Raw genomic sequence first — 12,008 nt, 5'->3', positions numbered from 1 at the left:
TGAGAAGTTGGAACTTGTTTATTTGCAGCCGTTGAACTATTAGACTAAGTCCCCAGCCGAGTTGTATTCTGCTCGGTCGCCTCACGCAACTCGTGTCGATCGGGATCTTGGGCATTACAAAATGTAAGTCGGATCTTGCAAATACCAGACATTCCTCTAAGGCCTAAAGCTGTTGCCTTCAGGTATAAGTATGTATGCTGAAACATGTTCCTGTTCAAGCGTTTCGATAAACTAAGCCCTTCAAGCTTCTTCTTCTCCCTCTCTCCAGTTAATACTAGAGGCCACCAGAATTTCTTTCTTATTTGATAGTTGCAGAGGAAAAGAGAGTTGAGTATGGAGCCCCTAGGGACTGTTTCGGAGGGAGAATGGAGCTCTCTCAGCGGTGTTTACACCTCTGAGGAGGCTGATTTCATGGCCCAATTGCTTAACGATTGGCCTCTCCATGTCGACACCAAGGGCGGCTCCAAGGTCGGTGCACAGCACACACATTGGCTGACTCATGAGTCGAGCATTGATCTTTCAGGGATTGAGGGGAGCTCATTTTGTTCTTCCAATGTCGCTTCTAGCTTGCAATTTTTCCCACAAATGATTAGCTATAACTGCGGCGGCTCTAGCATAGTTTTCCCTCCTTCAGACCATGAGAACTATTACTTGAGTAATCCTAATGAAATTTTGGTGAATAGTACCGAACCGGTGACTCACGGGTCGTTTAGCTTAGGATTGAGTAATGAGTTAAACCAAGAAATGAGTGATTGCAATGTGGAAGATTCAGGAGGAGGAGCTCAGGCAGATAGTTCTCTCAAAACCAGCGTTCAACCAAAAGGAGAATCAGAAACTTCGGAGCGAGAAGTGGCTGAAGAAAAGAAAAATCGCGTCACCATCGAAAATGCTAGGAAAAGATCTCGGACTACCGGCAATGTAAGTTCAGAAAAACAGAAATTGAATTTTGGTTTTCCTATCCAGTTCGCCAACTCTTCAATGCTGAATGTTACATCCTCTTGCAAATAGACAATTTAAAGGTCTGATGATTTCATTGGCTTGTGCAGGTTCAAAAGATGAAGAGGAATGTTAAGTCAAAGAAGACCACGGATCTTGATCTTCCAAGCCAAGATGAGGAAGACGGTAATGCTCAAGGCAACAACCAGAGCTCAAGCACTTGCTGCTCGGAGGAGGAATCCAGCGTTTCTCACGAGCAGAATGCCGCGGGAGCGACCGAGAGCTCCAAGGAGCCGGCTCTGCTCAACCTTAGCAGCAAAACCCGAGCCAGCCGAGGCTCAGCCACTGATCCTCAGAGCCTTTATGCTAGAGTAAGAGCGAAAAGCCGCTTCATTTTTACTGTTCTTTTTAGTCAAAACGTATTCAATTGCTTTGAATGACAGAACTCTTTGTGTTAATCTACAGAAAAGAAGAGAGAGGATTAGCCAACGTCTGAGGATTCTGCAGGAACTCATCCCGAACGGAACCAAGGTAGATAGCTTCATTAATGACCATGCACTCGTCCGTTTTTCGTTAATTAAAATGCGGGCTTGACCAGTGAGAAACTAGTTCTACGAGTGAGTTGTGTTCTGTTTGGTAGGTTGATATCAGCACAATGCTTGAGGAAGCTGTTGACTATGTGAAGTTTCTGCAGCTCCAGATCAAGGTAAGATCTAAGCGACAATCTCTCAAAGTCTAGAACCGAACCACAAAATGAACCTGAACTGAGATTTTTCCTGATCTTGTCTAGCTCTTGAGCTCGGATGAGCTGTGGATGTATGCCCCGATCACTTACAATGGAATGGACATCGGACTCAATCTGAAGCTCAACATTCCGAGGTGATGGTCGCCGAAATAACAAGAAAGTCGATTGGAGAAGGGTGGTTTTGCAATTTCAAATAAAGATGGCCATTTTTCTTTATCGTACATAGACATTTAAATGTTCAATCTCATCTGACATTCCTTGACAGATGAATTCATTGGTCCTCCATTCATTTTAGATCCAAGAAGTGAAGATCTACCTACCTTGTTCATCCTGAATCCAGTGTACCTGGACAAGAGCTTATTTTCCTAATAACATTGTGATAAGAGCAGAAATTGAACTTGCAAAGCGCCATGTATGGTGAGACACAATTCGTGCGCAGATGGGGCAGATTTGTCATGACCCTTGAAAGCCGGTATACTATAAATGACATGATGAATGCGAATTTAAGAACAGTATGAGACCAAAGACAGTAGGATAACTCCATAATGGATGAAAAGGAATGTTTATAGGTCAAACTCATGACATTTGGTTCTAATATCATCTTAGAGTTGAATACTAAACTTCACTTAAAGCTGGTAGATAATAACGTTAATCTTATGAACCATATCCAGGATCTCAGGCTAATGTCATATTGCAAATCCATCTCAAGATCTCAGGTTAACTTGATACATGCACTTCCGTGCTACACCGACCAATTTCACAACTCCTGTTTCGAAAAACATAAGCCAAGTTTGCAGGCGACTTCATTAGACGTTCATGTGCAGACTAATTTTTCATTTATCGCCTATCGCAATCACCGAAAGTTTTCTAACCAGGAAAAATCTCCCACGAACCTATATCACAATTTCTAACCACCATGTTCTCACTAGGAACAATTCATTCAACATTCTTTCCTTGTATCCATTTTAACCAGTGCAAGTTTCTCTACAGCTACACATGATGGAACTAAAATAAGGTCATGTTGAGTACTCCACTCCAAAAGCAAAAATACTAAAAAGCCCTTAATGCAACAAGGAGGAAAAATCCATTTCAGGCAAGAACCAAAACGTTGTCCTAAAACAAAGACGGTATACAAAGCACTTTAAACATAGAATGGGGGAGCTCATTCTCGATGTAAATAAAAAAAAACAATCTAATAAAACTGAGAAAAGAGTCCTAGAAGCTACTGTCTCTAAGTCATATACACCCCATTCCACATGAAACCTTTCCAATCTAGCACAAGATCATGAAGTGGCTCTCTGAAATAATCCAATCGCTAAAAATATGTGACCCGTGACCCATTACTTTGCGCCACATCATAATTTACAGTGACACAATTCACGTTTAAAATATGTGAATGGATAAATTAAGCGCAGTTCACTCAAACCAAATCCTTTCAGTCGCCTAAAACCTTCGAGAGACCAAACCGTGCATAGCCTCTCTCTCTCTCTATCTCTCTCTCTATGCATGATCTTCACTGACATGATTCGGGACTTCAGCTTGGCTATCAAGAGGCATGTACTGTGCCATTATAGCCCTGATCTCTGAATCCATGTATGACTGCAATGAAAACAACAGAAAAAAGGAGTATCAGCACGTTCCTTCAACTAGCACTTATAAAGAGCAGAGGCTGACAATGAATTCCATGTCTACATTATGACAATAGATTATTATGAGAGAACCTAACTATCAAAGTCCGCAATCATACATTAACTTGAGTATACTAAACTGTTGTTATCATGCAACTTTCATATTTTTTCTCATGTTCTTTTTTGTCATGTGCGTCTGCACACACATATTAAGAAATACATGTTTGTACGTATCCTTGCATCTGTTTTAGCGTGTTCTAGTAATTTTGGACAAATGTGGGCTTGTGCAGAACCTGTGCATGTGCACTGGCATGCATGAGCCAGGCGTGCAGGTACATGCATGCACAGATATGTAACTAGTATACTGCAAGGACTGGTATTCTCCCTGTATAAATAGAGCAATTTCTACCAATGGAAATGGTAAAAGTCCGGCTGCAAAATTAAACCCCATTAACATGCAAGATGAGTATGCATTAGCTAATTTCAATTGCAAAACTAGAAGGTCTCTACAGAAAAATATACCACTAAGAAAACTGCTTGATAGATTAGGGAATCAGAACACTCAAAGAAGGCAGCAACACCATTCAGTTCTTAGCTGATCCAATATCTCCCATTGAAGGGAATTAGTCACTAGGTAGTTCATCATAGGCAATCAAAAGCCCATCTTCACCACAAAGTCAAACAACTAGACTATGAAGTCACAAATAACACAACAATATTCCAGTGCTACTTAATTATTTCAAACCTTGAAGACTCCGCTGACAGGAAAGATGAAAAGTCAAACAATGACAGTAATCACATTAATGGGAAAGAGAGAAAGTAAACCTCCATTTTCCTTTTTGTCTTTTGTGGTCTGTCTGTTCTTTTATTTATTTATTTATTTTGTGTGTGTGTGTGTGTTGAGGGGATGAAGAAAGGATACACAATTCAAGAATAAGAAGTATACCCTCAATCTATATTTGTAGACAAGATATGCACCACCAGCAGCCATGGCTAAACCTATCACAATGACCCAAACAGCAGTCCAGGCAGATTTTGTCTCTTTACTGCTCTTACCTGCAAACAACCAATGCGGGCATGTATGCTTAACACACAGCAATATGAATCCACAGAGCATGCACACAAGAACCAAAAAAAAAGGAAAAGCAAACAAAAGGCAGACACATTCGATCAGCTGGGCTTACTTATGCAGGTGTCGTGATCCCTGATGTACAGAAGATCTCCACTACATGTGCAGTCATAACTTCCCCAGGTATTCTTGCAGCTACATTCAGGGCATTGACAGGCTTTCTTCTCTTTGCATTCATCAATATCTGTGAAGAAGAAACATAACAGAAGAGGAAGCCAGTCATAGTTAATTACACAGATTCATGCACGGTAGCCCTTACTCTTGGATTCATCAACTTCTAGGTAAAAGGAAAAGGTATAAAGGACAGAAAACCCATGTAAGAGACATTTATGATAAAAGTCCAAAGTGGCAGAGTACTCACGACCGCCCATTACTAACGCAATTATATGGAGGGAATTTAATTGTCAGCCGAGTGGGCAGTTATCTGATATAAACAAAATGGTAATGTTCCAAGCATCAAGTACGCATTCACCATCACTGCCATTAACTTGAGTAAAAGAGAGAAATATAACCACTGAAATTAGATTGGTACCCGTGCAAGACATTGAGAAATGCACTTTGAAAATAGTTACAAGGAGGTGATACAGAAATTGGCACAGCTGCCATCATTTAACAGGCTTATCTAGAAGGCAAGCATAGTGTTTCCAGAAGGCACCAAAGAAAACTGAGGATGCCCTTACTCATTTTATGGGGTAGTTCAATGGACCGGATTACTTCATTTGAGCAGTCAAAAAATTCCTTATATAAATTCTGGGAATGATAGAGTAAAACATGAGTACATAACATCAGTATTACCTTCACAAGTTTTGACACCGTCCCCTTTAAACCCAGGAGGACACTGGCATTTGCTGTTCCCGAAATCCTATTGTCAGTCAAAAAAGGAATTAAACTTTTATTGCTTTCTTGCTGAAATTAATAAAAGATATCCTGAAAATTTGGAAGAAGGCCCAGGAGAAAGCTTGAAAATCACTCACCAAACAAGCAGAGTAAGAATGCCCATTCTGAGATCCATGCCAACAACCTCCATTGTTTATCTTGCACCTACCAGGTCCACTTGCTGCAAATAAAATATAAGATGCATCAAATGGATATAATGATATTAAAAAATTCACTGAATCAGAAAATTGCAGCCAAAAAGTTAATTATCACGGTAAAACGATGCTGAACAATTTGGCAAAAAGCCATTTTCAGAGCATTTGAATGAAGTTGCTCCATCTCTATATGTCTGAAAAGTGATAAAATATAGCTATTTGCTTAGGGAAGAGTACAGTCCCATTAAGACTGTCCTTGCCATTTGCGTAGTAATATATCCAACCCCTGATTATTCAATTAATCACGGTCTCATCAATTTATTCACAGCACTTGAGAGCACTCATCTTTGTGTTAGTAAAAACTAATGGGCTTTTAATTGTCTCTGGCTGATTCAGATAATTTGGTACATAGAGCAATAATCCCTACGAGGGTGCTGTTACATTCAAGTTCTTGAAATCTTTCAAAACTTGCAGAGCCCTCCTTTTTTCTTTCAAAATCTACACTAGCCCCTTGTACAAAATTTGATTGATCAACAGTTCATTTCCATGTTTGCATAGGTTGCCCACTATGATGAGAAGTCAACAGTAACACAAACAAAGTACTACTTCCACATAAGTAAGTATAGGTTATGCAGGGTTGTTTTCTTATATGAACTAGCACACAATCAGAGGGTTAGTTTACTCCCTCACAAAATTTCCACGCTTCATATTAAAGATCTATGGATCTTAGAAATTCAACATGCACTCAAAAGGTGATTGATCAACCACTCATTTCCATGTTTGTACAGGTTGCCCACAATGATGAGAAGTCAACAGTAACACAAACAAAGTACTACCTCCACATAAGCAAGTATAGGTTATGCAGGGTTGTTTTCTTATATGAACTAGAAAATAATCAGAGGGTTAGTTTACTCCCTCATAAAATTTCCAGGCTTGATATTGAAGATCTATGGATCTTAGAAATTCAACATGCACTCAAAAGGTTTTATTATACCAAGTCAAAAGAAAACCAATCAACAACATAATTATTCAATAAAGACAACAGAGCACCAACCTTGCTATTTGAAAGGAACCAGGTGCAAAACTATCAACGAGAGAACTTAGAAAGCACATTTAGTGTAAAGAGGGAAAGATATTCAAGAATAAAAAGCAACTTAGCACTTGAGACTCCAAGGAGCTAGCACCGCAGATGAATTCTTCAGAATAGTCTTAAGGTGATTATTTTATACATCAGATATTCAACGAAAAACCACCAAGTATTTCTACATGAAAAATCGTTGTGCAATCACATTGGGTGGAATTTATTTTCTCCTTGTGATAGTTCAGAAACCAACTACGATGATTGCATACAAATGCACACGCAGTTCTTATCGTACTCATGCAAACATATGCAAAACTATGAAAATGGAAAGAGAGGTCAAGTAGATATACAGGATTCCTAGTCGTCTCCACATACACTTAATATGAGGTAGAGTCAGTTATGAATACTCTGATACCCATCCTGAAACTCTACTAGGACTGCACAATAACACCCACCATCCATGATACAACCATTTTAGATTAGAAACACATTTCATCAGGACTTCATTACTTAATGCAAGTACATTTAATTTGACAGAATCACATACGGAGTTCGTGAAAGAGAAACTAAAGAAGATCAAGAGCAGGACAAGCTTTTTCTTTATCTCATTCGCCAAACAAAATATTCACAAACTAACACATAGGACATGAACTTTTCAAAAAAGAAAAGAAAATAATGTGCTCTATGTACCTTCACAGGTGGTGTAGCCATCTCCTTTGAATTGCACACCATCAACCAAGGGGCACTCACACACTCTCCCACGAAATGTATCCTGAACAATTATAAGAGCATGGTCAACTGCAATATACACAATCAATGAAATGCATAGGTAGTACATCTTGTACATACCTTGCAGGCAGTGATATTAGCTGTTTTGTCCCACCAGCAGCCACCATGATTATCCAAGCACTCATTTGTCTCCACATCTGCCACAACAGATACCCTACTTAACTACTTAAGATCGTCAAGGAAAATTCAAGAGACAGATGCGTGAAAAGAAAACCTACCACCACTAAGACAGACAGCAGGCTCAGTAGTTTCCTCAAAACCAGCACAGATTGCCTTCAAAACAGCACCTTTCTCCAACTTACCTGGATGATGTTCCAGATAATGTAACTAAACCTTTTTTCTGAGAAGAATTAGGACACATAGGCAAGGAAAAGGATAAACCTCGATATTGTCTACTATTGACAACAAGAGTTGGCAAGATGGTAACATCCCCTCTAGTTCCTTTTCCAACCTACAAATATATGCTCTATGGTCAAACCATTGTACATAATTTGTTTAGAGGATCCTTTCAATGATTTGAAGAAACATGCTGAAGAGTTCCTGTAATTATCAAGAAGCAAGGGACACATACTTGGGCATTTTGCTCTTCCTTCAAAACAGGATTTTCAGAATCAGCATTTGGGTCACCCATGCATTTCTCAATCTTTTTAAGGTCGAGTCCTGTAGAGAGTGAACACTATAGGTTTATTATTGATTGGATAAATAACTAGGTTTGAGACAGAATGTTTGGAATGAATGAATTTCTTTACCAAGAGATCTGATAACGCCATCTGCACATTCCTTGTTGTATTTCTTCTCCTTCATGGGACATCTAATCTGAAAATCAGTGACATAGTCCCACCACACCCATGGCTTTTTAGTTTCATTAGCCACTCGGAACACACATAGTTGCCTTAAGTTTTCAAGCACAACTTCCTTCCCATCATAACCGGAGCTGAAATCCTGCTCTGGATCAGGAGCACAATATCTCCCATGATTTATGCATTGGGATTTACACTGCTTGCTTAAGGTAAATGCTTGAGGGCAATACCAAGTAATATAATGGGGGTTGAACTGAGTGTATCCGCCCTTTTCAAGTATCTGTGCCGCACCCTTAAAATCCTTCACAAACTCCATCAACATGTCACATTTAACTCCACACTCATCATTGCTGTTGGTCCATAACTCATACTCAACACGATCATCAGGGTGGGGAACAGCTTCTCTCCAATCAAGATTCACATTGACCATATCTCCACCACTTATTGCTTTCTTTAATGTTTCACCAAAACTTTTCTCAATAAGTGCAGAAGGTATAGTAATATTTTCAATGTACTTTGCAGTCGAACCATCCTCTTCAGGAGAATCCATCGTAATTAATGCTTCCTCAATGTCATCCGCAACAAGTACTGCAGCAGCACCAGCTTTCTGGGCATTCCAAACCTTTAAAGCAAAGAAACAATCTGGGAAACAGAAAAGACAGCTATCAAGCTCCACAACGGCAGATATCAAGAGAACTTATCTTCACAAGCCATGTAGATTACAAGTTTGTCTGTGTTAAAGATCAAGGAAAACAAGCAACCTCGTTTGCACATAAAACATCAAGATGCAAAAAAACCAAGTCCGACAGTATTCCAACTTCCAGCACAGGATACGGACTTTTCTCAATCTCAGAAAGAAAACACAAAACTCACTGTATTTCAACCGCGATGAGTTCAATATAATCTAGTTAAGCCAAGAACTTGACGTGCCTATCTAATAAGACATATTAGATGCAGTTTGAATCAAAATTACCAAAATGCCCTTCCCTAATAAACAATAAGCATTTATCGAATCTCAAATTCTCTTTCATCGCTCTGAGCTAAAACGAAATAACTACAGCCGAAACGCAATACATTAGACCCCACACAGCCAAGAAAACAAACAAAGTCTCACCATCTACCTAAAAAAATAGTCAACGCACCATAGAACAATCAAGCCCCTCCACCAGAAAACTCGATTTAGGAAAGAACTATTAAGGGAACTTATCTTCCGAAACCAAGTAGATTTACAAGTTCGTCTATGTTATATATCAAGAAAAACAAGCAACCTTCTCGCAACATAAATTGTCAAGATGCTTGCAAACCAAGTCCAACAGTATTCAAACTTCCAACAAAGGATAAGGATTTATGTCAATCTCAGAAAGAAAATGCAAAACTCTCTGTATGTCGACCACAATGAAATCAATAATATAAGGCTAGACGTACCTATCTAATAAGACATAGTAGAAGTATAATGACTCTCTCTTTCATTCACTCTGAGCTAAAAAGAAAAAACAACAGCTGAAATGCACTGCATTAGACCGAAAACAGCCAAGAGAAAAGACAAAGTCTCAACATCTATCTAAGAAAATACTCACACTACCATACAACAATCAAGCCCCTGCCCACAAAAACTTGATTTAGGTAAAGAAAAATAAGACAAGCCTCTCCCCAATGGCAGCGAGCAACAAACCCAATCAGATTAACCCAAATTAACACATGCTCACTCTCCCCAGAGCAACCCAATTAAAACTCAAATCTCACGAATGAACCAACTCGCAGAGCTTGCACTAATCAAGAAACAGCTCAAAATCAAGAAAAGGGCACACCCCAAAACGACCAAGAGACCAAAAGGGTACCTCCGCGATCGACCAAGAGGATCGTGGGAAGCATGCCGGGCTTGGACTTGAACGAAAGGCCGAACTCGCCAAACTCCTTGCAACCCCTCCGGTTCTCCTTCGGGTACGCGACGGCACCGGCCATGCTACCCCCGTACTGGGGGATCCCGAAGTTGCCGATCGCGCTGTCGTACGTGCCCTTGATCTTATCCGGCGACGTCACGGTCAAGCTGTTCTTCTCCACCACAAATCTCGCCGCGGACAGGGGCACCAGCGACAGCAGCAGGAACCCTAGCAAGAACCCGGGCATCGACCTCCTCACTGATCTCGGGAGCTCCATTATTACAGAGGACAAGCAAAAGAAGAGCGAAAAAAGGGGTCAAATGGGCAATCTCTGGGATCAATGGATCGAGGACTGGAAGGGAAGATTTGCCTCCAGTCGAAGGAGCATTGAAGGGGAAGGTTCTTGGTCTGATTCGTTGGTGGGTTTCGTCTCAGTGGGGTAAATGATGGAAAAAGATGTGATTTTTCTCTAAATCTACGGGCAACAAGATCGAGAATGGTCAAGAACGGAGGAGCTAGGACCGGTTACCACCGTGTCGTTGGTTTTTGGTTTCTGGGATATCGAAGGGATTTTGTCGTGCGTGTTGGGTTTTGCTTGTCGTGTGAAGCTGGGTATACATGCGTCGCTTCTTCGAGAGAGAGAGAGATTGAAGTACCCAGTGGCGTTACCGTTTAAACGCAGTTTATAAAATATTTCCTTAAGATAGGTTGTTCTTTTTCTCCATCCTTCGGTTCGTATTTTCATCTTAGCTTTAATTTCGTGGAGGAAAGATCGAAATGGAAGGAGTAAAAGTCCCGTACAATTTAAGCTCGACGATACTAAATTAGTTAAGATTCAGAGCGTTACATAGTGAGGTAATTACACCGTATCCTAAATGAATAAACGTGCCGTAAAAGATAAGTTACTTAAAGACGACATGAGTCGCGAAAATTAAAAATTGATTGTCTCTTTACCGAATAAAAAAAAAGATACCGAGATAGCAGAAGAATCTATTTTATTTTTTTGCCAAGTAAGAAACGTTTTTTTTTTCTTTTATGAACTTTTTTTCACCTCAAAACAAAAGGATTTTGTCGAGAACAAATTTCAGGCACCCTCATGATGATCGAATAAAAAGAAAACGTAAATCTTATCCGTTAATTGTAAGACGTTTCAATTTCCGGGCACTACGATACTTTATACAAGAATCACGAGAAGTTGTAGGAAATTACGGTATTCGGTTATCCGTTCTCCGAGCAAGCATAGCACTTCACGTATTTCAATAATTAATTGGAATTTTAATAAAATAAATTAAAGTAAAATTCTTTATTTGCTTCTTAAAATTTGCTATATATTAATAGGACTAAGAGACCCAACTATCAGCCTAACTTTCCTCACCAAATTAGCGCAGCAATTGAAGGTTGCCCTGTACTGGCCAACGCCCCCATCTGTCAAGTTCGTTACCACATTCCTAGAGACACGTGCGCATCATGCGTTATGCTTTTTTCTCATCCTTTTGATATCCGTGTTATAGAAGTTCCTTCGTCTCATGTCCTTTCCCTCTTTTGTCCAAACGCATTTTTGCCTCCATTGGACCCCAGTTCAATTTCCCTCTTGAAAGATACCTAAGCTACACTAATATGCCAAACCAATATCAAACTACTATGCAACATCCACGTACTCGATTAGCACAGGATGTCGTCATGTTGTACGATACGTTCCGAATACCGTTGAAATGTTCTTTCTAAATAGAATTTCGATGTCTGTCAACTTACATCATAACTCATCTCGAATATAATACTGAAAGTCTCTTCCTACTTTAAGGCTGGTGAGCTCAAATCGGTTAATAAGTAAAGGATGGTGCAGGCCAAGGCCAACAAGCAGGAAAAACATAAAATATTATCAACCAGGTCATAGTTAATAAGTAGTGGTTAGGCAAAATCTAGAGAGAAGTATGTAGCATTGGTGCAAAATCATGGAGTATGAGGTGTTGGTTATTGAACATGCAAAGT

The 12,008-nt window shown here is 39.8% G+C and overlaps 2 protein-coding genes across 2 annotated transcripts; one reads left to right on the top strand and one right to left on the bottom strand.

The window, feature by feature from the left end:
- The first annotated feature begins 333 nt into the window (after positions 1-333).
- Positions 334-1,819, top strand: LOC115755185 (transcription factor RSL2-like). The gene is made up of 5 exons (XM_030694497.1): positions 334-918; positions 1,047-1,307; positions 1,402-1,467; positions 1,577-1,642; positions 1,727-1,819. The coding sequence occupies exons 1-5, from the start codon at positions 334-336 to the stop codon at positions 1,817-1,819; spliced, it is 1,071 nt and encodes a 356-aa protein (XP_030550357.1).
- Positions 1,820-2,768: 949 nt separating this feature from the next.
- Positions 2,769-10,660, bottom strand: LOC115755181 (vacuolar-sorting receptor 1-like). The gene is made up of 12 exons (XM_030694495.2): positions 9,978-10,660; positions 8,089-8,781; positions 7,911-7,999; positions 7,721-7,790; positions 7,558-7,641; positions 7,400-7,476; positions 7,241-7,322; positions 5,413-5,495; positions 5,234-5,300; positions 4,494-4,622; positions 4,256-4,365; positions 2,769-3,280 (listed from the first exon to the last, which is right to left on the bottom strand). Exons 1-12 carry the CDS (start codon positions 10,294-10,296, stop codon positions 3,182-3,184), a joined length of 1,902 nt encoding a protein of 633 aa, XP_030550355.1. The 5' UTR covers positions 10,297-10,660; the 3' UTR covers positions 2,769-3,181.
- Positions 10,661-12,008: the final 1,348 nt, after the last annotated feature.

Source organism: Rhodamnia argentea, chromosome 5, assembly GCF_020921035.1.
Source record: "Rhodamnia argentea isolate NSW1041297 chromosome 5, ASM2092103v1, whole genome shotgun sequence".
NCBI lineage: Eukaryota > Viridiplantae > Streptophyta > Magnoliopsida > Myrtales > Myrtaceae > Rhodamnia > Rhodamnia argentea.
This window is presented reverse-complemented; position numbering and strand designations above follow the sequence as displayed.

Coding starts and splice junctions, on each gene's coding strand:
- LOC115755185 (XM_030694497.1), top strand. CDS start 334: ATGGAGCCCCTAGGGACTGTTTCGGAGGGAGAATGGAGCTCTCTCAGC. Junction 1,308..1,401: donor CTCAGAGCCTTTATGCTAGA/GTAAGAGCGAAA, acceptor GTTAATCTACAG/AAAAGAAGAGAGAGGATTAG. Junction 1,643..1,726: donor TTCTGCAGCTCCAGATCAAG/GTAAGATCTAAG, acceptor GATCTTGTCTAG/CTCTTGAGCTCGGATGAGCT.
- LOC115755181 (XM_030694495.2), bottom strand. CDS start 10,296: ATGGAGCTCCCGAGATCAGTGAGGAGGTCGATGCCCGGGTTCTTGCTA. Junction 4,366..4,493: donor GGATCACGACACCTGCATAA/GTAAGCCCAGCT, acceptor GGTTGTTTGCAG/GTAAGAGCAGTAAAGAGACA. Junction 3,281..4,255: donor TCTACAAATATAGATTGAGG/GTATACTTCTTA, acceptor TTTTCATTGCAG/TCATACATGGATTCAGAGAT.